General features: G+C 34.3%; 2 protein-coding genes across 2 annotated transcripts; both read left to right on the forward strand.

The window, feature by feature from the left end:
- The first annotated feature begins 2867 nt into the window (after nt 1–2867).
- Nucleotides 2868–21102, forward strand: LOC133798706 (protein LNK2). Its single transcript, XM_062237148.1, has 9 exons — nt 2868–3068; nt 5505–5823; nt 6551–6674; nt 7853–8168; nt 8261–8350; nt 9142–9861; nt 9935–10083; nt 20208–20577; nt 20684–21102. The coding sequence occupies exons 1-8, from the start codon at nt 3045–3047 to the stop codon at nt 20548–20550; spliced, it is 2085 nt and encodes a 694-aa protein (XP_062093132.1). The 5' UTR covers nt 2868–3044; the 3' UTR covers nt 20551–20577; nt 20684–21102.
- A 2531-nt stretch (nt 21103–23633) lies between these two features.
- Nucleotides 23634–24603, forward strand: LOC133796292 (uncharacterized). Its single transcript, XM_062233763.1, has 2 exons — nt 23634–24281; nt 24487–24603. Exons 1-2 carry the CDS (start codon nt 23634–23636, stop codon nt 24601–24603), a joined length of 765 nt encoding a protein of 254 aa, XP_062089747.1.
- Nucleotides 24604–25662: the final 1059 nt, after the last annotated feature.

The following is a 25662-nucleotide window of genomic DNA, read 5'->3' on the forward strand; positions in this document are numbered from 1 at the left end:
AAAATCTATTATTGATGCTCTAGGTTTTAGATTCTCTCTACAACATAAGTCATTTTCTAAGCCTCAATATTCTTTTTTCTTCTTTTCTTTGTATCTATCTCATGTGTGAGAATTGTCCACTCTAGTCTAGGTGATTCTAAGGATACTTTGGAAGACTATGAAGAAATTGAAGATCTATTCAGTTTCTTGGTGATACCTTGCGGCAAAAATGATATAAGGGTTAGAAAAACTGAAGGAATGACTCATTCATTCCGCTGCGTATAATGCAAGTGTTCTTATCATTATTTCTATTTGAATTCAATTTTAGAAACATGTTTTAGGTTGTCTCATATTAATTTGTTTAATATAAAATTTACATGAAAATAAACAAGATCATGTATATGTTTTCCCAACATATGGAGTAGTTTGTTATCCATGAACTGGGCAAAATCTTCATAAGATAATTTGTAGAGATTTGCCTTGGAATATGAGTGCATGTTGGAACTTGGATAGAATCTACCGAGACCAATAATGTTTCTTCAGCTGTTGGCAAAGAAAGATCTAGAGAGTGATCTTGGAGTCTGTATGCCATTTGGTAGTGAAGAGTAACTCCAATGGAAGTAAGATCTTGGTCAATTCCAGCCAATTGGACTTCAACTTTGAAAGCATTAGTCCAGCAATTGCCTTTGAGAGACATATTAAAGTTAGGAAATAGTGTAGTTATTACTGTTCCTGCATTTAACGTAGTCTCTATGGTTGCAATGCTTGCATGCTGGTATTTCCTCATTCGAGTGTCAAGCAGACCCATTCGGCATCCGATCGGAAGGCCTTTTCTGCCATGAAGGGAAATAGCTAAGCGTATGACACCAAAATGAATATGGGTGAATCCTTGCGCAATCCACTGGGGAATAAATTCAGGAGGGATTTGTAAAGTAACGAATTGGACCTCAGGAGTAGGTCTCAATTGACACTCACTAAATTTAGAAGCTTGGATATATTCTTTTGAGGCTTTATAGGAAGGTTTCATGAGAGCTTTAGTGGACGGGGTAAAAAGAGTAATGGATTTTGGGAAAATCTGGTATGAGTTAATCAAATAAAGGTTGCTATTGGTAATCTTGTTTTCTTCAGGAACATATGATAGTTCATAAAGAAAGTCAAGTTTGTTGGCTGTGGACTTGCAGCAAGATGGAGAAGGAGTAAGTGACAAGGGTGATATTATAGGAGCATAAGAACTTGTAGAACTTGTAGATGAGGTTTCATTTGCCATGATCTGAAATAAAGATTCGTCAGTAGGATAGGATGAAGTATTACTCTGATACCGAATTAATAAAATTTGGCATTGTAGCTACCATTAAGGGGTTCCTGCATATATGCAGTACACTGTAACTACCATTGCATATATGCATATATATTGATGCTCGGTTGGAGGAAAATTTGGATTGCATCACCAAATATGGTGCTCGGTTAGAGATGACCTTATTAACAAATTTTGGACGTTACACAAAGCGTACAATTAATAACAATAATAAAAAACAACAATAAATTAATAAAAACCAAGCTTACAATAAGTTGTTTGATTTTTATTTTTGGTACTCTAATTATTTAAAATTTCTGAAAAAGAAAATTTAAATATATTTTTAATCATTAGAAAATAGTAGGCGAAACACGGTTATGTTTTCTAGTTTAAAAAAAACTAAAACCCATTAAAAAATAGAAAATTTTCGCAACTATAATTAAAAGTTGTAAACATTGTCTATAATTTTAATAAAAACTGGTTCATAGTTTTTTTAAATATATATATAATAAAATAAATTATACTTCTATAGTATATATAAATATTTATGTCAATAATTTATACATATATGACATCTAAACACAATGTTGACATAGATATATATTTACATGGCTACATGATATATATATAAAATACAATAATATTTAAAAAGAAATTAATAATAGAAATAAAATAAGAATAAAAAAAGTTATAGTGTAGACAGAAGTATACATGCATCAACTATTTTTAGTTTCAAATATATCTTACAATGTTCTTTGGTGAATTTGATGAAGAAAAAGAGCTACAATCACTTGATAAAAAACAAACTATCACACAAATTTATAAGATAAAAAAATAATATATATGCTTTTATTATTTTTAAATAAATATGATTTAATTATTTAAATTATCATAAAATATTTTAAAAATATTCTATTTTAATTAATTAATTAATTTATTTTTGATTAAGTTTATATTTATTTTTAGTTTTTGAATTTGATAGTGACAATAAAAGATTATATATTAAATGTTTAAATTTAATTAAATTTTATTTAAATTTTTAAATATATAATTTTATAATTTTTAAATAATTATTATAATAAAATATATCAAAAATATCATATTTTAATTTATTTAATTTTATGTTATGTTTTCCATCTCCAAAAATATAATAGTTATATTTGTTTTGTAGTAAAAGCTACAAAAATAACTAAAAGCATTAAACAAATATGAATATGATCATGATGAAGAATAATAAAAAAGAATGCAGTGAAAAAAAAACTGAGATGCACGTTTAATCGAATGTTAGGTGTAGAAGGGGGCGTGGCGGCCCTACTGGTTCCCACCTGAAAAGGAGAGCTCAAACCTTCTCAACCATAAGCCTAGAAAATTACTTAACAAAATCCACTCTAAGTATAATTTGAATTTAAAAATAAATACAAAAATCTAAAACGACTGACCAATGAGAATGAAGGATTAGATTGGGCTTTCCCGACCACAAAATTCGATACGACCCTCCACGTGTCTCTATATTCCACCACCATTCTTTTCGTACCCTCTTTCCTGACGTCACGTCACGTGGGTCCCACTCTCCTCTTCTCTCTTCTCTTCCACACCCCCACACCTCTCTCTAGCGCTCTCTCTCTCTCTCTGTTTTTTCCTTGGGATCTCCTGTTTGGCTGCCGGGAAAATTTGATGTTTTCTCTCTGAATCTTTCTGCGAAATTTGTCGGCGATGTGTGAAATATTGTACGTGCGTTTCTTCGACTTTGATTTTGGCTTCTTCGTCAGAAATGTTTGATTGGGACGAGGAGGAGGTCAGTCTTCTTCTTCTCCTCCTTCTTCCTTTTTCTTCTTCTTATTTATTATTAGGCGCACACATGTATATTCTTGTCTTTGATACTTGTATAAATTTTTCAGTACCTGTGTGAAACAGTTGAATGCTGTTGAGGAAGAATTTTAGTTGAAAAGATGTTTATGTTTACTATATTTATTCATGTGATTTTTTAAAAACAATCTTGCTTAAAAAATTCAACTTAAATTGTCCAACGAAAATTTACATTCATAAATATGTAAAAGTTCGTCTCCGCACATTGTATAGTTTTTATATACAATTAAATTTTGTATGTGAGGATGCATATGTATATGTATGCTCTGCGGTTTTCCTTTAGTGCTTTTTTCCTTCTGATAATTGGGGCAATTGGGATTACAGGCACATACACCTTGAACCAAAATATTAAAGTTTAAAGTTTTTTTAACTTTGTTTCTGAGCGGGGTTGAATCCATGTTGGGAATATTGAAAATCTATTATCTGGGTCTCTTTATAACTCGGAAATTAGTGATGTTGGTATTGTTGTAGTGGATTAGTTGATTTTATTAGGTTAATAATGAAAAGAGTAGTTCCTCTTAGTGTTGGACTTGATATCTTTACATGCCAGTTGACAGATAAAATAAGCAAATAAATGATTGGTGCAAGGATGGTTTTGCTTAGGGGTTTGACAATCTTTTGACTATAGGAACCAGAATTTGAGTGACTTCACATGCAGAAACATCGCAGAGTCTCGATTAAGCTTCAATATTCTGGATAAGGAATCGACATGCCATGTTAAAAACTAAGTTTAAATGGTCATATTTACAAGCAAATCATGTACAAAGTATTTAGTCTTTTTGCAAAAAAGAGAAAAAAGAAAATAATGAGGCAAGGAATGGTTATGCGAAAACATCGAAGAGACTCGAGTAGGCTTCAATATTCTGGATAAGGAATCAACATGGCATGTTAAAAACTAAGTTAAGTGGTCATGTTTACAAGTAAATCATGTGCAAAGTATTTGGCCTTTTCTGCAAAAAAGAAAAAAAAAAAAATAGCGATGCAAGGAGTTGTTATTCCGTGACAATTACAAAATGGTTTAAATTTTCAGGAATGACTACTAGAAATGCAAAGAATTGCATTGCATGTTCATCTTCTTTGGATTTGGTTTAAGATTATAAAAAATCATTTTATCAGAGAGTTGTTTCCATAGTGTCTTCTGAAAGTGCTTAACCAAGTGGGCATCCGTATAAGGCATGATGAAAGGAACTTGTGTTTGAAAGCCTCCTTGAAGAAAATATATGCTTTGTTGGAAACATCAAATGTATATAGAAAATCTCCTTCGGAAAGCTATTATCAATGATGTTCTTGTGCTTGGATTATTACGAAAAAATATATTCTTCTAGGAAAATGGTCATAGGGAATTCCCAGAGAAGAGAGCTGGTTTTGTTTGAATGATTTTTATTTTTTATTTGGGGGCCCTTTTCATGGCTAATCACTAATGTATACATTGGTTTCTCTCTATCATAATATTCAGTCTTCACCTTTTTTAAGCTTTGATTTACTTATAGTTGGGTTTTAATTTCATTAGTATGTTTGATGATAATGAAATTTCTTTTTATTTTTGTTCTTTTATTAGGAACGAGTTCTTTTATTTTTTTATCCTTAGTTGATGCATCATCTCCTCCTGTATTTTAATAATCTAGTTTTAGTTGTGATGCTAATGTTCATATCAAGTTCAAATTGAATTTAATACAAAGATAAAGGTATAAATAGAATGTGATCACATTGGCTTTGTCTATTCCTGAAAATTAATTTGGTCTTGATGAAACACGAAATCTAGTTTGAGATTGGTTGAACCTGTACGAAGACTTGTTAATTTTACAAATTTTATCCTCACAGAGCTCCTGGGAAAGTGATTTATGCTACTAAATACATGCATTTCTGCAAGATTTTGGTCCTTTTTCTACCGTCAGTAAATTTTTTAAATATTTAATAAGTTATTGCTTACGCTATAAGGTCCTTTGTCATCCTTGCACATCTTTTTTTCTTCTTCTTCTTCTTCTTTGTTTAAAGATCGATAACTATGTGATTTTTAACTATGGCACTAAAGGGTTTGTCGTCCAAGTGGTGTTTTTCATGGTACAACAGAGCTTGAATTACATGTATAACTCTAGATATGCAGTCATTCATCCAGAAACTCTTAGTGTTTTTCCAGGAGTCCTTGTAAGTTGTAAATGAATATGCCTTAGTTTTCATTCTAGTGGTTTCCAAAGTGTACACAAAATTCTCTTATGCTGCTTGTGATGTGTGTGTGTGTCTTATTCCATTTATATGAACATATTGAGCTGGTGGGGGTTGGTAATTGTTTTTTGTTTTCCATCTTTTCTATGATATGTCTTTTGGTTGATTTCTGCAATTGTTGAAAACTCTGTTGTTCTTTCAGCTAGCAAATATAATATGGGATGAGGCTGCTGAGAATGGTGACCATATTGTTCCTTATCCTGCGGGAAGTGAAGATTGTCACAATAAGAAGGAATGGAAACAAGAAGCCAATATAAATAAGCTTACTGAGCAGAACAATGCTAAAGTCGATTCACTTGGAGAAAAGGTGGAAAGCAGTACCAACTTGGTCAACCATGATAAAAGTTCTGATTCAAGAATGGGGGTGGAGTCATGGCCCTTATCTAATAGTGAAAGGGACTCTATGGTTACCAAAGTATCTAATGGCTTAAGTGACATTACGAAATTTGACTCATCAACAGGTAACATAGTTGAAAATAATATTAATTAAAATAACACACTTGGTTGTAAGTACACAAGCATTCAAAAAGGTAACATATTTGCTTAGCCCTTCTAAGCCACACGAAAAGCTACTCTTACAGAAGTAATTCCATGACATGTTAATTTGTTTACAAGTTCTCCTTTACACAAATACTCCTACTAGTTACACATCAAGACCTGTTTTATGTATTAGTTGAATGTGGATTTGCTATGTGTATCTAAATTACTGTCGAAACTACAAAGTTTATTGTAGTGGAAAACTGATTTTCCTTGGTCTGTTATTCAACATATTCTGTTAATTATCAAAGAGTCGTGAATCGTCAATATTTTCATTGTGATAGTGACCCATGATTTTCAATATACTGTAAGCAGTGGTAATATCTTGCTGGTGTCCTTAAAATCGTAATGGGTATGCTCAGTTGCTGGAATTAATAAAAAGATGAAAAGGATTTCCCACATTTGTCATTTTGTATAGGTTCTTTGAACTTCTAGAAGAGAAGAACCTGAAACAACAAAATCTTCCTTTTTAAATTACTGAAAATTTCTGGTGGCATTAAACAGAGAAGGAAGTAAAAAAACACTAATATCTGGTAAGTGTAGCACATTTCTACCTGCATATGCACATGTATTAGTTGGCTAAGCAATGGGAGTAAGTTTGAGTTGTTAATTGAGGTCCCCTTTCATTTATGGTTGAAATTCTAATTTCAGGGGCAGATCAGCTTGATAAAGATGCTGAAATATATCCAAGTTCCCACGAAGGCAAAGAACAAGGTGATTTTGACTATGGCTGGGCTAACATTGGAAGTTTCGACGATTTTGAGCGTATATTCAGGTAATGCACGTATATGTTGTCTAATATATATATGTATATATATATATATATAATACACACATATTTATAACCTCCTCTTGTGAAAGAATTCTGAATGATGAAAGTTTTAAAGCTCATTTTCCAAATTAGCTTTCTAATTATGATGTCCCTGTGATAATGCCCTGTAACCTGAATTTTCCATGCCTGTTTAACTATATAGAAAAAGGAGACAGTTTTTTTTCTTTTTTTTGAAAAAAAGGAGATAAGAGACCAAACACTAGGTCAGGCCCCCTCTCACATATATAATAACCCTCACTTATGGTGGAGGAAAACCGTGGTACAAACAAACAAAAAAAACATAAACAAAACAACTCCAACTACATGAACAAAAAACTTCTCCACTCTAGAGAGATCCAAGAAGGATAACCCTTCAAAACCCTTTGTGCGGTAAACCCAAGTAGCAACCCAAAACTTAATCCTCTCCCAAATGATATCACAATGGCAAGACTTTTCATAAAAAAATTCTGCTATTCCGTTCTAACCATATTGCCCAAAAACAAGCCAACATCATAGCCCTCCACAACTTATTCAAACGCTTATCCTCCATTAAATCACAACATAACATCTGAGACACAAGAAAGTGGAAGACATCAACTCAATCCAAACTCACCCCATACTCTTGACCATAATGAATGAGCCAACTCACAAAACAAAAAAAGGTGACTTAGAGATTCAGCCCTCCTTTTACAACAAACACACCAACTAGGAGATAAACACTGATAACGACGGCGACGTTGAAGAACATCATTAACACTAAGTTTCTCCAGAAACAATAACCAGCTAAACACCTTGACTTTAGAAGGAACTTGACTCGTCCACAAAATCTTAGCCCACAATACATCAATCTGACCATTAACGGTATTGTTGTTTTCAAACATTTGGCAATATTTTTGTATTGTTAGATATGATTCTTTTGTATTTATGAATTTTTTTCCCAATTAGATCTGAGAGTGACCCGATAAGTTGTCATATAAGTAGCAAGTCCCCACTCCCAAGTGTATGTGGATAGGTGTCCTACTACACTTTCCATTCAAAACCTTTATTTACCCTCTTGTTCCTCTGTTTTTTATCGTTTTCATCAATTTTATGTATAATGGTAGCCATCTGACTAAATATCCTTACAAGTGATGATTTTGCAGCAACGATGATGCTGTATTTGGTCAAGCAAGTCTGGGTAATGCTGATGAGCTTTGGTGTTCATCCAAAGATGTTACTAACAGCCCAGACAAATCCTTCCCCATTTCTTCTGAGTTGCTCAGTCTGAGCCCAAAAACTGTAAGTAATACAACTAAGCAGTTGGAAATAAAGACAGAAGTTTTGCAAGAAGATGACCTGTGTAGCCTCCGCTATGGGGAAACAGATGATTCTACATCTCACACTCTGCACCCTGTTAATGTGATTGTGGAGCATGCAGAAGACGCAGCAGGAAAAAGTGAGCCTATTGCAAAGGAGAAGGTATTGCAATTTTTTTTGTCTCTGAACTGTCCCCAGCATGTATACTTTATGTAATGGAACTAAAATTGTCAGAACTTTTAATTAATTTTCAGATAGATTTGGACAGAGTGGTGAAGACAACCTTAGCAATCTCTAATTCAGCTATTGAAAATGCTTCCGCCCAAAATGAAACTGCTGAGAAGGTTCTCTCTCTCACACAGTTTAATCTGAATACTTGTTTGGTCTTTATGAATATATTGTGAGGAATAACCAGTTTACCATGAACGTAATTTGGCTGGATGAAACATTTGAAGAGCTTTCAGCCTTTACAAGCTCTTCAAAGGAATATACGCCTACATGGCTTACCATGATGAACTTCTAGAAAAAAACTGAAACTTTTTTGAGGTTTAGATGAAATGTTTCTATGTTCAATCTCAAGCAGATCTAAATGCTAATAAGTATGAAGAGTCAATTTTCAAAAAATAAGTCTGAAGAGTCAATTTCCATTTGCAAAAAAACAGTCAAGAATGAACTCGTCATAATTAAGAAATCCTACATACAATCTAAACTCTCACTAGGATTCAAAAGAAATCCTATAGATAGAAAATTATGGAGTTCATGTAGAATTTTTTAAGTTTTTGTTAAAACTTGTTTCAACTCTGAGTTAGTGAAGAATTATTTATCATATGCAAAGCTCGGTAGATTTAAGATAGCGATGATCAATTCATTGGTGGTGAAGATGGTATGAATTAAGATAATTATTGAGAGAGATTTTGTAGTGGTTATTGTTCTTGTTTTGGTTTCAAAGTAATTTTTAAACTAATTTATGTCTTGTTTCCCTAGTTCTTTTGTTAGGAATATTGTTTGCTCCTAATGGATATGACTTGTCATTTACATTTTTGTTTATGCTTCTTTTGTTTCTGCATGCTATTGCTATGCTTATAAATATATATATATATATTTATATATATATATATATATTCTTTCTATACAGGTGACTAGACAAAAGAAACTATTGAAATCTCGTAAAAGGTTGGATGTTAAAAGTGAGGGTAAACAGTTACAAGAATTATATGGTGCCTGGCCTTCGCCAAGAAACCATTCTGGTCAACTAAAAAATTGTATGCAACACCCTGCGGTTCAACCATCTCCCTCTACAGTTCAGCAGATGCAACTTCAATGTCCTGAAATTTTTCAATACCAGCATATTCCAAATCAATTTGTGGCGCATCCTATGTATGGAAATCTGACAAATCCATTTCCTGCCATGCCTTTGCTATCGCATATTCAGCCTGGGAAGTATAAGCAGCAGCCTTTGCTTTCTAGCCGTGATGTTTCATCAGCTTACAGCAATCCTGTAAACAATTCGGCAGAAACTCCTGTGAAAACTACAATCATGACCCCTCAGGAAAAAATTGAGAAGTTAAGGCGACGACAACAACTTCAGGCAATGCTTGCTATTCAGAAACAGCAGCAACAACTTAGCCAACAAATCTCTTCTACCAATCATTCCACCACTCAAACTTGTCCTCAGCAAACTAAAATTCAGCAATTTGGGGGAAGTGATATTCGACTTGAAGATTTGAGCACTTTCCCTTCTTTGGAACCTATTTCTCCTATGGAAGAAGATGATTCAAATTCTATTTCTGCAGCTATCGATGATTACTCTGTCGAGGAATCAATACTTCACAGGCTTCAAGATGTGATCACAAAGGTATGCTAATATGTTGTTGAATTTTCCCATCATAAAGTAAATGGATTTAGTTACTATGCTATTCTTGCTACAGTTGGATATGACAGTGAGACTATGTATACGAGATAGCTTATTCCGTCTGGCTCAAAGTGCAATGGAAAGGCACTATCCCAGTAGTACCAACAAAAGTAGCAAGAATGAACGTGAAACACTTGCAGTGGACGGAACCAATACCTCTAACAGGTTGACAAACTTCCTTTTCATTTTAGCTGCCGCACATAACTAGTTGTGATTGTTTTGTTGCATACATTCTTTGATTGGCTGCACTTCACATGCTTCTGGGTAGAATTTTCACTTCCAAGATGAATATATAGGAGAAAATAATCATCATAGGTGGAGAATTCTAATTTTCCTCCAATACATAATAAACTTGGAAAGAGTAGCTGGGTTCAATTCACATTTAACAAATAAAATAAAAAAGGAATACTTAACAGCAGTGAAATTAATTATTTTCTATTATTCTGTATTATTACTAGGTTTAAATAAAATACAAGAGTTGACCTAATAAAAACAAATAAAGAAACTTGCCTATTTACAATATGAGTTCTAATTGCAAATATAGGATTCTCTACACTTGTTTGAAGATGTAATTGTTTGAAACAAACTCAGACATGAAAGGGAAATAGTTCTTGCCAAATCTTTGGTCAAAGCATCTGCTAATTGTTTCCCAATTAAGACAAACATGATTTTAAAAGGCTGCTTTAACCACCAAGGTGTCTTGTCATGATGAGGCATGGCGTAAGCCTTCATCTTTAATGAACAACACGAAATTTTAAATTACCCAACTATTACTAATGTGAATGGTGATAGGAGGATGTGTATCGTGTTACAAGTATGGTGAAACAAATATTTATGAGGATTAATATATATATATATATATACACTAGTAAATAGGTACGTGCCCCTGTTATTTTAAAGGGAAAATATTAAAAATAATTAATAATATGTATTGAATTATATTTATAAAATTAATTCATAAATACATGTGTAGACATTTTTAAGAAAAAAACATATAATTTTAATCAATAAATTTAATTAAAATAATTGAGATAAACTCTTCGGATTAGCACTTTAGAATTTTAAGAAAAAGATAAAAGAAGAAGGAGCAGCTTATTAGTTTACACAACAAACAAAATGTGGAAAAATAAATTATAGACCAAGGGAGAAACTTGAAGAAGCATATCCTTGGCCCAAAGAAAGAATGGGAGCTTTCTACCTAAAGATGAAATCATGATATTACTATAGCTTCTTTGTCTAAGGTGTTACATCAAATACTGGAAAGATCTTCCCATACACGTTCATGCAAAGTCAGGGGCTGAAGTAACCCAGCTGGAGACATAGCTAGGTGCTTGTTTCATTGACACACATCACAATGGTGCACAAACTTAGTCACCCTCTTCTTCATTCCAACCTAGTAAACAACGTTAGCCAATCTTTGATAAGTTCTAGTCTCTCCTGAATTCCCTCCTATGGCTGAACAGTGATAGGCGTTCAAAAATTCAGGAATAAGAGAAGTGGTAGAGAGAACCATCCTGCCCCTGTATACCAACCTTTCATGTTCCAAGGAGAAACCAGGGACCTCACGACCTAGAGTAACATCAGCCACAATTTTGAATTTCTTTCTGCAATAGATCCCAATCCAACCAAGAGACGGAAGACCAGAAAGAGCACTCCACTTGTGGCAAGCGTCACAAGGCATCACTAGCACGATTGCCTTCCCTTGGCCTATATTGAATCTCAAAGTCAAAACCCAAGAATTTCACCAGCCATTTCTGGTTCTTTGGTGTCACTAATCACTGCTCCAACAAAAACTTCAAATTCTTTTTGCCTGTGCAAACTACGACTTGTGCCCCAAGAGATAAGGATGCCACTTAAAGACTGGGAGCACTATCACCATGAGCTCCTTCTCGTAAATGGATTTAAGTTGGGCGCAGGGCTTAAGAACCTGACTGAATTAGGAAATCAGACGTCCTTCTTGCATCAATATCGCCCGTATGCCAAACCCTGAAGCATTTGTTTCCACCACAAAGGCCTAGTAAAACTGGTAGAGTCAACACCGGAACTGTTGTCATAGCCTCCAACTCATTAAAGGCAGCACTCGCTACGTCCGTCAGGCCAAAATGATCTTTATTAAGCTGGTCCATAAAGGGCATAGCCTGCCACAAACTTTCAGTATTATCCAGTAATCCCCAAAAACCCCTTGAGGTCATGCAAAGACCTTGGCAAGGGTCACTCAAGCATAACTTGCACCTTGCTGGGATCAACCGGCACTCCCTCATTGGAAATAATATGACCCATGTACTCTATTTGTTGCTGGCCAAAACAACACTTCTTGTTCGCATAGAGACGATGAGTGGCTAGTGTATTAAGGACGAGTGATAAATGATGCTCATGAAAGGAAGAATTTGGGCTATATACCAATATGTCATCGAAAAAGACTAACACAAATGGTGGAGATAAGGCTTGAGCACTTCATTCATCAATGACTGAAAGGTGGTTGGCACATTGGTGAGGTCGAAAGGCATAACTAGAAATTCACAGTACCCCTCATGTGTGTGGAAAGACGTTTTGTGAACATCCTCAAGTCGAACTCGAATTTAGTGATAACTGTTCTTCAAATCTAGCTTGGAAAACACTTGTGTCTTGTCATTTCATCAAGGAGCTCATCAATCACCAGAACGAGAACCTATCAACAACGATTTTCTTGTTTAAAGCTCGATAATCTACACAGAAGCGCCATCTGCCATCTTTCTTCTTTATTAACAAAATTGGACTCGAAAAAGGGCTTGTGCTAGGTTGAATGATTCCTGCTGCAAGCATCTCACCAACTAGCTTCTCAATCTCATCTTTTTGAATTTGTGGATATCGATATGGTAGCACACTCACTGACGAAGAGTAATAGTGTGGTTGCGGCTGCAATGGGGAGGAAGGGTCGTGGGCATCTCGAATTAGTGATGCACACGGGGCGGGGAATTGGCGGGGGTGCTCCCCTCGTCCCCGTCCCCATTTATATTTCTAATCCCCGTCCTCGCCCCATCCCCGCTTATTCCCCATGGGGGACGGGGTGGGGAATCCTATTGGAACAGGGAATCCCCACGGGGAACCCATTTATTTAAAAAATAAATTTTAAAATAAAAATCGTAAATTATATGTAAATTAAAATATTACACAATATTTATTATTTAAAATACTAAAATCTATTCTAAATAAAATTTAAAATGTTAAAAAAGTTACTACTATACTACAAAAACACATAAAGAAAGATATAAAATACATATAAAATATTACAAAAATATATAAAAATTTAAACGGGGTCTCGTCGGGGCGGGGAGTACTATCCCCGTCCCCGCCCCATTTAACATTCGGGGATCGAAAGTTTTCCTATCCCCGCCCCGTTCCCCATTTAGATGGGGATTCCCTGCCCCATTAGGGGCGGGTCCCCGCGGGGTCCTGTCCCCATGGGGAAAATGTGTATCCTTATCTCGAATATAGCATTGTATTGTTGTAGTAGTCGAGCAAGTGGCTCAGACTGCTCAAAATCAGAATAATCCACCGTAGTTGTACCAAGAATAATCCCCTAGCTTTCTTCTCCTTGATTTTCGATTCGGTGAGTCGTCAAAACCCACTCGTGTGTTCGACTGGAGAAGTTGATCTGGGAGACTGAAAAAAAATATCCTTGGACCAAGAAGAATTAAGCACCCCATAAGGATGGGTTTGGTTGGAACCTTTACTAGACTGAAGTCGATGGGCCCATAACATAGCCTGGTTGGCCTCAATTGTTTGGGCCAGTTCCATCTTTTCCAAACTGGCTGGTTTTAGCATACGAAGCGAGCCTTGAATCTCTGGCTTCAACCCTTTTAAGAACAACGATTCCAACATCGGTTCAGACACAGCAACGAGCAACGACGCCAGGAGCTCTAACTGGCGCTGGTAATCCTCCACGGTCGATGACTGCTGCAACCCCAACTATCGATCATAGACGGAACTCTCATGCATGGGTCAAAGTCGATGGAGCAACAAAGTTTTGAGTTCCTCCCAATTGCGAATCTCATGGCGACGGTTCTCCCCATGATACTAATGCAGAGCATTTCCCTCCAAACATTGAGTGGTGGCTTCCAGTTACTCGTCGTCGATAGTCGCTAGAGGCCAAAGTATTGTTCAGTTCAATGTCTAATCGTTCAGATCCTCACCCACAAAAACAGGCAATTCAATCAGGTCATCGCCCACCATCGCCCTCACGCAAAGCCCCTCCCCTACCTTGCGCAGAATCAGAAGAAGTCAAGACTTCCTCCAGACTTCTACTCAACGGACTCGGGGGACTAGCGGTCATCTCATTTGCAATAAAGGCTTGCCCCTTGAGCACCAAGTCCAACTTCTTAGTAATGAAAGCTAGGCCCTGCCCATGAGAAGCCACTTTCCCCATTAACAAATTAACATCTCCCTGAACTATAGACACAACACCTTCAACTAATTCAACCTGAGAATTCATTCAAGTATGAGGCATCCATTGGAGTCGAAGGCTTTGATACTAATTTGATGTGCTCTGCCTATAGATTAATCACCAAAAGTACAGAGAATAGGAAATACGAGTAGAAATATGAGAGGAAATGTTGAGTTGTTGAAATGGCAAACAAAAAATGTCTTTACAAATTTTCAAGAGACCTATTCTCTCCAAGATGCATCACTCAATTACTGAATACATGCAATACTATAATCCTCATCATTCACACTCTATATTCCCTTTTCCTAACCAACTCAACAATGACTAAAATGCCCACCCCATTGCAATATCAGTCCCTATCCAAAATTACCCCTATTTTTTGGTTCCTTTACCATACCTGGCATGTGTGAACCTCACTAGGGGCGTAACACTTTCTTTTAAAAAAAGAAAAAAAAGATTGTATGTCTCATCTCAAAATTCAACACTATACAAATCTTAGCCTAGTTGCATCCAAGGCCTAACTCGAGTCTCCCATTAGCTTGCTCTCTCTAGCGCCAAACTAAAGTCTTGCATCTAGCAGGCTTCATGGATATGAGAATATCCATCATCAACCTTATAATATAAATATTTTATCTTGGCTTCTACCAAGGCGACATTTATATTAATTAAGGTTAGATATAGGTCCACTATTCAAGCGCCATAACCTCAATGTGTCTCATCTTTGCTCACTTAACTAAGCTCCAAAGGTGATCACTTGTGTGAGTGAGTCGATCATTGCCTGTCAACACACTCAATGTGAATGCTCAAACTAATGATTGCTAATTAATTGTGACCCCTCTGAAGTTGTCAATTTTCACTCTTCCACTCTCCAAGAAATACGAGTACTTAGGTGTTTATTAGGTGGAAAGAACTTCCCGCATAAGAGGACTCGTGGGAGTGTTTTGAGGTGATATGCAACCAGTTTCCCCTTTTAACCTTGAGGAAAAGGTTCGTCTTAGGGCAGTAGGTAATGTTATACACCCAATTTAGATTATCTATGCTAGGCGCAAGAAAATGGAAGGAGTGTCAGAATAGCAGTAAGTTATTTTGTAAGAAAACTAGAAGAAATATGCTTTAAGTGGCCAATTTTTTTTTGAAAAATATGCCCTTTCTAAACATTGGACAAATCTTTTGAGACATAAAATGATAATAATACTCCTTTACTTAAATAAGAACATAGGTTCTATTTGTTTCTCTCCCATTTTCTTGTACCTGTAAGTTTTGAGTCAATTTTTATGTTTTATGTATGCTTTTGTTTAAATTTGTAAAATCATGAGTTTGGATTGTTTGACACAACAAATGTCGAATTTGTCAATGAGTTTCGGTTCTTTTGTTCATTAGAACACCCATATTTCGACCAAATTCAATGCTTTTTATTAATGGTTCATTACTTTTATTCACATGACTACAATTTTTGCATCGAAACACTATTGAAAACAATTGACAATGAGTATTTAGAACTAGTATAAAAGATAGTATTGAAATAGCATTAAAAATCATCGAAAACCAGTGAATAAAAATTATAGAAACTCATTGAAAATCATCAAAATCTAGCTAAATGCTTTAAAGTTTATGATGAGTCATTGAAATTCATTATTTTTTGATATATACTCGAGTCACCATTGAGTAAGCATTGGAAAATATCAAATTACAGTTGAAAAATGTGAAATTTTTTTATAATTATTGGATTCGATGGCCCTAATATTTTTTCCCCCATTTTTGACAAAAAAAAAACTCCTAAAACATAAAATTTACTCATAACTTAATACTCAAAATCATATTAAATGTATACTCATAATTAAAAAGATTATATTTAGTTAATTACCCATGTATTTTCTTTCTTTAAATCCAAAATATGTATATTAAGTGTTAGGGATCTTTTTGTCTGAAAATGATTCAAAATCATAGAAACCAAATTGTGTAAAATGGAAGCATAAAATTTGAATATAATAAAAAAAAATTGGTGTAGATGGTTTTGAAGAAGTGTGAAAGATTTTATATTTTGTTATAAGTTGGTGTAGATGGTTTTGGAGGAGGGTGTGGAAGATTTTTCTGATTGGAGAGAGAATGGTCTCTCAAGTACCAGTTCTTGTGTTGTCCTACTGTTTTGCAATATACAATAAAACTCCATTTACTAAATTATTCTACTATGTGAATTTTGTGTACCGGTAGTGTTTTCTAAGGTTGTGCGTGAATTAACTTGGGTCCTATCACAATCCCAAGGCATAACCACCTACAGACCTTTCCCAGCTCTATAACTAAGAACAAATGACTAAAACACCCTAGAGAGAATCAACACCACTCGCCTAGCCTTATTCCTTCTTGCATATGTAACACGTGTTGTCTTGCTTCTGAGGGTTGCCATGTCTGAGAAAGATGGCTTGGGATTCCGCCATTGCGAGAATGGTGCAATCTAACACAATAAATTTATTTGAAATTTTCATTGAAAGAAACATTATAATCCACTCATGTATACTTGTTTTGAAACATAAACATACATACGCACTCATGTATACTAGCATCCACAAATACGTATTTACACCTCCGTATAGAGGGTAGGATGTAGTCCCGTTTAGAGACGGGCTTCATTGCATTATATGAGTATTAATAGAATTATTTATGTAATATATTCACAAGTGATGTAAAAATTACATTGCATCTGTAAAAATCGCAGTTTTGCGTAATTTTACATGTATATATCTATAACTACATCATTCTTTATATAATTATGTAAATATATGTACAAAATTACATGGATGGAACCAGTTCCCTTAGGGGATTACATCCAAGGCCCTCAGTATATATGCATATATATATATTAGGTAGAAGCAACGTGCTTAGTTTTAAAGTTGTAAATATTATTTATAATTTTAATAAAAATTGGTTAACTGTATTTTAATATATATATTTATATAATTAGGGGTGTTTATTAGATCACATTCAATGTTTTTAGGCCTATCCGATCTGATCCAATTATCCATTGGATGCTAGATTTTTACAAACGATTTAATCCAATTAACTTGTCTCAACCGATCGGATCTGATTCATCAATCAGATCCGATTCAATTATCTATTGGATTGGATCAGTTTTATCCATTGGATGTGTCTCCTTGCTTATGTATATGATCGAATTAGACCCATCTAATATTTTTTTAGATCCTGTGTTTTGCCTCATTACTTGTTTGGACCTTATGTTTTGACAAATTACTTTTTGGACCCTATGTTTTCTAAAATAGTTCAAATAGATCCCTAAACCCGATTTTGATCAAAGCTTTTTTTAACTAAAATCACAAGTAATTCATCAAACTAACAACTCAAAACAAAAATAAAGTCATTCTGCCTAATAACTGTATTGTTATATTCAATTTTTTGTTCATCAAAATCAGGTTTAGGGGCCTATTTGAACCATTTTACAAAACACAAGGTCCAAAAAATAATTTGTCAAAACGCAGGGTCCAAACAGGTAATGAGGCAAAATACAGAGTCTAAAAATGTATAAACCCTATTTTTTAGCATTTATTTAGCTCAATTTGTTCAAATAATTCATAATATAATAAATAGAAAGTCTAATTTGTTCAAAATGATATATCACCATACAAATACAACATAAATCATAAGCAGAATCTTAAATAAATAATTATATTTTAAAAATATATATGCAATTGGATCGGTTCGGTTTTATTGGAATTTTACATATATCATCCAACAACCGATCCAATGGAATTTGGATCTTCAATATTTGATTCGATCCAATCATAATTGGATATCCAATTTTTGGCGGTCAGTTGTAATTGGATCAGCCGGTTCTAATTGGATTGGATGATTTTTGCACACCCCTATGTATAATAGAATGAATTATAGTTTTATAGTATATATAAATATTTATATCAATAATCTCTATATATGATTTCTAAACACAATGTTGATATAGATATATATTTACATGATTATATGACATATATATAAAAGATAATAATATTTAAAAAGAAAGTAATAATATAAATAAAATAAGAATAGAAAAAGTCTTAGTGTAGACAATAGTATACATGCATCAACTATTTTTAGTTTCTGATGTATCTCACAATGTCCTTTGATGAAGAAAAAGAACTCTTATCACTTGATAAAAAAAACAAACTATCACACAAATTTATTAGAAAAAAAATGATATGCATGTCTTTATTATTTTTAAATAAATATGAGTTAATTATTTAAATTATCATAAAATGTCTTAAAAATATCCTATTTTAATTAATTTTTTGTTTCGTTTAAGTTTATGTTTATGTTTGTTCTAGTTTTTGAATTGGCAGTAACAATAAAAAGGATTATATATTATATGTTTAATATAATATTAACTTTAATTAAATTTTATTCAAGTTATAAAATATATGGTTTTATTATTTTTAAATAATTATCATTATAAAATATCTAAAAAATATTATATTTTAATTTGTTTAATTATTCATTTATTTAAGTTTAAGTTATGTTTACACTCTACCGTTAAATATAAAAATATTCGGTTAGAATATTCTGTTAAATTTAACAGAAAAAAATAAAATATCTTTAAAAACAAAAATTTTCGTTATCTGATTATATTGTAGAGACAAATTGGGCCGAATGACTAAAAGTTATTTACAAGTATACGCACATACACAGTTGCAACTATTATTATTCAAGTGAAGTTATATACATATAAACTTGCAAGCATAGGCATATTACCATGCATCCACACATTACTGTATAGTATAAACATACACTGTATTGCTATAATACTATTCGTCTATTACTGTGTGAGAAGCATGAGAAATTAGTGGATTTGGGTTGCATGAAGATTTTTGGCAACTAGTCGCGTTTAAGATTGGAAATGAAAGGTTAATTTGCTTTTGAGAAGGAATTTGGTGCGGTGATAATAATCTTAGCTGCTTATCCTAGTTTGGCTAGGCTTTCGGAGAAGAGGAATATTTGCATTCATGAATTTTGTGTTAAAGGAAGGGCAGGAAGTGGATTGGAAAAATTCATTACAATCGAAATTTGAATGATAGAGAAATCTTTCATTGCATTGAGTTGATTTATAGGCTGAGAAATTAGAAATTTTTCCCAGGTTTGGAAGATACAAGGATTTGGTTAGGTGAATCAAGTGAGATGTTTTTCTGCAAGTCAGCTTTTAATATGTTGTTAGGAGACATCCCTAAGAATCAGTTTTTTTATGGGAAGAGTGATTTGGAAATGCCCTATGCCCTCAAAGGTCCATGTATTTCTGTGGCTGTTGTGTTTAGATTGTGTTCATGATGCTCTTCAACAAAGGAAGCTTATGATATATTTTCTTGCATTGCGCATTCACCATGAATTCGTGGTCTAGGTTCTTGAACTCCTCCAACAACCAGTGTTGCATGCCAAATAGATGTGATGACTTCATTATACAGTTTGTGTTAGGGATTGAAGTTAAAAACTGTTATGGAGGACAGGGACAGTGGCTGTCTGGTGGGCCATTTGGTAGGAAAGAAATAGAAGATTGTTTGAAAGGGTAACAGATAGTGCAGAAGCCATGTGCGATAAAGGGAGATATTAGGTAGCTATTTGGTTGTTCAATGGGAAATTTTTTAGAAATGTGCCTTTCTCTTATTTATGCAGAGATTGCCATGTCTTCTTGTGATGCTGTTGTATGATTCCTGTTTGTGTTCTTACGAGGGTTTTTTTTTTTTTAATTTGTACGGTGGGTGGTTTAATCTCTGTACACCCTTTTACTTGTATCATTCTACTCATTAATAATAAAGTAGTAGTGTTTTGCTTAAATAATTATATATCTAATGGTATATATGCTGCTATACAGGTTGGGTCTTACTGAAACAGAGACGAATCCCATGGATAGAACTGTTGCCCATTTGCTCTTTCATACACCGTCGGAGTTTTCAGGACAAACCGAGCCATCCGAATCAACTTTTTCAGCTAAGCCACCATGTGAAACTAGAAGAGAAGCAACTGCTGCAAATGTGCCAGAGACTTTGAGAAGTAACAAACAGTGTTTTGGTCAGCAAGAAACTAAAGTTTGTTCAAGTTTGGTCGAGCCGGAACCACACAAAGACAGTTCTCACATGGACACTTCCGAAAATACTTCACTCAGTGAACAACTCACAGATGGTGGAATTGTTCCATCCATTGAGTCCTCCTATTAAAGAAAAACATTTCCATTGTTTATAAGGGTAATTCCTTCCTTTTTCTCTTCCATTTATATTTTTCAGTATTGTAGTTTCTTCATTTGTATGGCTAGCAGTACACATTTACTGGTGGATTTTTCATCGTGTGCAGTTGATGGAGCTAAATGATAGAAGACTAACAGTGGATCGATATAAATATGCACATGTACGTTAGCATGCACTACAAGACAAAACCCTTTCCTGGCGGATCAAAACTGCGGTACTAATGATCGTCGAGATAAGGTGGTGATGTTTATAAAGAGAAAAAGAAATCAGTATGGCTACTACTACTACTACTGTCTATTGTCCTGAGAATGTACTAAGTCTGTTTTCTTGGCAATTATCAGACGCCCAAGTATTTTGTGATGTTTTCTGTGTTTGTGACCAATGATGTAAAGCTTTAACGCCACGTATTAAGTCTTGATACTTAAATTACGACTACCATATTTTGGTATGCTTGTGGATTCAGTTTAAGCTAAAGCAGAAATATATTGTACACAAATGTGGACTCTCAACTTTCTTTTTTTGGTAGCTTTTCTGTACCAGATAACTATTTTGTTTTTTTTGAAACAAAACTCAAAGCTTGTATTAATAAGAGGAATAATACAAGCAAGAATGGACAAAGCTCCTTGTGTTGTGAAGCAATAAGTAAGGAGAAATACATAGCAGTTACATTATATATTATCATTCTTTAAAGGGTTATTAGCTGCGAAACTACCCAAGCTTTTATAAATGTAACAGATAAATACCTAAGCTTTATTTTTAATGGCAAAACTACTCAAGGTTTCTAAAACTTATTTCCGTTAGTACCCACTATATAACTGTGTTAACTTTCTCTATGTGGTATTAATAAAGGACATGTGCCATGCCAAGTGGCTTTAGTTTTCTTGCGTGGCAAGCGTTTTTAAATTTATTAATTAATATAATAAAAAGATACAAAATAAAATAAAACTGAAAACAATATAATAGGAAACAAATCAAAACAAACCTCCAGTCCTAAACTTAAATATCCCCTATTGTGATTTCTCAATTAAATAATGTGATATCGACTTCAAGCAAAGGAAAATGAGAGAATAATTAAAATCAGAGGAAGAACAAGGTGACTCTCCATCAGCAAAAATAGTTTCTGCAATAGTCTTCTATTCTCGTTCACGAAGGTGGTGGTTAAAGATATAATGATGGGTCATTCGATAGAGAATTGTAAAGTCTCAATCCTCTACTTTTTCTTTAGCTTTTTCAATATGGCTATTTCTTGGCATGTTTACTGTAGTTATTTCTTTAGTTTGATGAGTTAGACTATTTTTGGGGTTTTGTGGTTTGGTGGGGTTCAGAACTTTGAAAAAGAGAATGTATCTTTTGTCCTGTTCAATGACAATCTTGTTTGTTTATTGGCTTGCTTAATTTATTTATTTTTGTCAAATTGTTTCTTAGCTTGTTTACTTTAGTTATTTCTTTAGTTTAACGAGTGAAACTATTTTTGGGGTTTTGTGGTTTTGTAGTTTTGGTTGGGTTCAAAACAAAAAATATGAAAGTTGGCCTAATTCCCAAGACTTAAAATTCACACACATATACACAGTAATATCATACCTTTTTTTTTTGTACAAAGTCATAATCCAAAAATCACTCTACACAACACATATATGAGCTGCATAATAATAATAATAATAAATGCACTCATAAAAAGCTTGAAATAATTTTCAATTAAAAAAAAGTCAATAACCAAATAGACCAAATAATTTCCCAATTGTGCAATTTTTTTATATGCAGGCATATATCAGCCACAAGATACCCAAATTATAGCTGATGTTGTAGTGAACCCCACCAACTCAAATGAAGAACAAGATTTTAATCTTGAAGAAGAGGAATATGTACAAAATGTTCAAGAGGAAAATGAGATGGATGCCCCAATAGATCCATCCAGCTGGTGGGGATCTATAACTGGTTTGTGTAGAAAATATGTTGAAGAAAATGTTGAATTTGATGGATATGTGTCAGAAGATGAGTTGAGAAGCCCACCAGGTTCAGATGATGAGTTTGGCCCCAAGAAATCTAACAAGGAATTCAATCCAAGGACAACTGAATTCATTGATTTCAAATTTTGCCTAGGCATGGTATTCCCCACAGTTCAACATCTTAGAGATGCCTTGAAGGAGTATTTCATTCAAATGGACAAAGAGTTCAAATACGTGATGAATGATTGACTTAAAGTTCGAGCTAAGTGTAAAAACCTAGGTTGTAAGTGGGTGTTATATGCAAGGCTACAAAAAGAAGTAGACAACATGAGTTTTAGAGTTAACACTCTAGTGGATGAGCATGACTGTGGTCTTGTTCTTGACAACCAACTTGTGACCTCCTCATGGTTGGCAAAGCATTTGCTAGAGGATTTTCGAATGAATCCCAACATGGATTACAAAACTTTCTTGGAGTTGACAGCCAAGACTAAGTTTTCTCAATTGTCCAGATCTATTTTCTATAGAACAAAGAAGAATGCTAGAGAAATTCTAGAAGGGTCAGTTCAAGAACAATTTGCCATTCTCAAGGATTATTGTAGGATGATCATGCTAACTAATCCAGGCTCAACATCTATTTTGAAAACAACAATACTAGATGGACAGAGAAAGTTTGAAAGAGTGTATATTTGTTTAAAGGCATGTAAGGATGGCTTCAACAAAGGCTGTAGACCATTGATTGGTTTAGATAGTTGCTTCCTTAAAGGATATTGTAAGGGAATGCTCTTAGCAGCAGTCGGGATTGATGGATCCAATGCTATGTTTCCAATAGCTTATGCTATTGTTGAGAAGGAACACACATCAAGTTGGACTTGGTTTTTGAAATTGCTAAAAGATGACTTACAACTTCAGAGTACCAAGAGTTTTACTATGGTTAGTGATAGACAGATTGGACTTGAGAAAGCCATGGCAGAAGAGTTTGAGGATGCTGAGATCAGATTCTGTGTCAGACATCTATATGCCAACTTCAAAAAAGAATTCCCTGACTTGCTCTTAAAGCAGATGCTATAGGTTGCTGCAAGAGCTACCACCAAAGAGGAATGGACAAGGAGAATGAATGAGATTAAATCAGTGAATGAGGGTGCTTTCAATTGGCTGTCTAAGAAAAGGCGGGAAGAATGGACAAAGTCACATTTTAGAGAGCGTGTCAAGTGTGATATGGTGCTCAATAATTTATGTGAGAGCTTCAATTCAGCAATATTAATGGCTAGAGATAAGCCAATTATCACTCTTTTGGAAAAACTTAGGTTTTGGTTGATGTGTAGATTTTATACAAAAAGGGAAACTATATCAAAGATGGTGCACCCTGTTGGCAAGAGGATCTTGCAAATAATTGAAAAAAACAAAAAGGTGGCAAGGAATTGTTTCCCAAGGAGGTTTGACAAAACTAAATTTGAAGTGACTTTTCTGAGCAATGAGACCTTCGTGGTGGACTTGGTTACAAAGGCTTGCACATGTAGGGGCTTTCAATTGACTGGCACACCTTGTGGCCATGCCTTAGCATGCATCTGGTTCAGTAATGTACAACTTATGGACTTTGTTGATGATTTCTATAAGAGGGCAGCACTTGAGGTTACATATGCTGGAGTGATTGAACCCATGCCAAGTCCTGACAAAAGGCCAAATATTGGGTTGAATCTTGTAATCCCTCCAGAACCTACAAACATGTCTGGGAGACCCAAAAAATCAAGGAACAGAGAGGTAGATGAACCACCACCTGGCTCTACCAAATCAAGGAGATTTGCTTAGGTGAAAAAATGCAGCAACTGCAAGCAAACAGGTCATACTTATCGAACTTGTAAGAGTGCAACAATCATAGAGGTAACTTCATTTTCTGCTCTCTTTTTTATCTACTTATCTAAACTTGGTGGCTTATTCCTCCCTGTTACTTCATCTGTTGTTTCAGCATTTGCCTTGTAAGAAACTTGGTCCTCCACCAAAGAAGAATCCAAAGCAAGAAACTGTGAAAAGGAAGGAGAGGTCACAGAGACAGAAAGCAAGAGCAGATGCCCAAATGCAGTAGATCCAACATTTTTTTTTGTTGATTAATTATGACTGAATATAGAGATTCACTTGGTTTTGGTGTTGTATATGTATGGCCATATTGGAAATTTTTTGTGACTGAAATAGGCCATTGTTCCCGATAAAAGAAAAAGAAAAAGAAATAGGCCATTGTTAAGGACAGTCGATAGAAGTATAGGCCATGAATAGCTTTTTGAATTGGTTTAATTTCTTTAATTTCTCTTTATGAAGTTGGTCCACATAATATGTACTATTTATATTGAAATCACGTGGGACTATGGATGTGAAATGGTCTTGCCAAATTCAATGAATTGGTTTAATTACTTTAATTTTTTTTTTTTGAAGTTGTCCATATATATATATGTACTATTTATGTTGAAATCACGTTGGACTTTAGATGTGGAAAAGGTATTGTCAAATTCAATGAGTTAGTTTAATTTCTTTAATTTAGTTTTATGAGGCTGGTCCACATATTTATACTTTATATTGAAATTCTCGTGCATAATTTGACAACATGACTTGACATGTTCATTGAAAAAAAGAAACACCAATTGGACAAAGCCAGTAGCAAAATGATAACACACAGCATAGAAAATAAACACTTCTCTCTCTATAGAAAGAGACCACACCAAATCAAAAATAGCTAGTTGCGCGGCTGTGCCACTAAACGACGCTGACATGATAAACCCAAAAGCCATAGACAACAAAAATCGCTTGAATCAATCCACTTGAAAAAAACCCACTTGAATCAATCCGCAACAAAAAATAAGAAAGGGAAATAATACCGACCCACCAATATTATGCAGGTTCCAATTAGAATGTTGCCTATGCGATGCCTCCTCCTTCTTTTAAAAAACTCAAGCCTTCGTATCAACAACCATCACCATCGTGAACAGGTTAGTTGCAGAAACCATTTTTGTTTATGGAGACTCACCTTCTTCTTCTTATGATGATGACGATGATTTTGCCTATTCCCCCATTCTCCTTTGCTTCAAGTGGACATCACGTTCTTCGTCTGATTAGAGCTAAGAGAGGATTTAGTTTTAGGGCTGGAGGTTTG

The sequence above is a fragment of the Humulus lupulus genome, chromosome 8 (genome assembly GCF_963169125.1).
Source record: "Humulus lupulus chromosome 8, drHumLupu1.1, whole genome shotgun sequence".
NCBI lineage: Eukaryota > Viridiplantae > Streptophyta > Magnoliopsida > Rosales > Cannabaceae > Humulus > Humulus lupulus.

Excerpts from the sequence above, each read along its gene's own strand:
- LOC133798706 (XM_062237148.1), top strand. The coding sequence starts at position 3,045 with ATGTTTGATTGGGACGAGGAGGAG. Across the intron at positions 3,069-5,504 it reads TTGATTGGGACGAGGAGGAG|CTAGCAAATATAATATGGGA; the intron begins GTCAGTCTTCTT and ends TTGTTCTTTCAG. Across the intron at positions 8,169-8,260 it reads AGCCTATTGCAAAGGAGAAG|ATAGATTTGGACAGAGTGGT; the intron begins GTATTGCAATTT and ends ATTAATTTTCAG.
- LOC133796292 (XM_062233763.1), top strand. The coding sequence starts at position 23,634 with ATGAATGAGATTAAATCAGTGAATGAGGGTGCTTTCAATTGGCTGTCT. Across the intron at positions 24,282-24,486 it reads AAAAATCAAGGAACAGAGAG|CATTTGCCTTGTAAGAAACT; the intron begins GTAGATGAACCA and ends CTGTTGTTTCAG.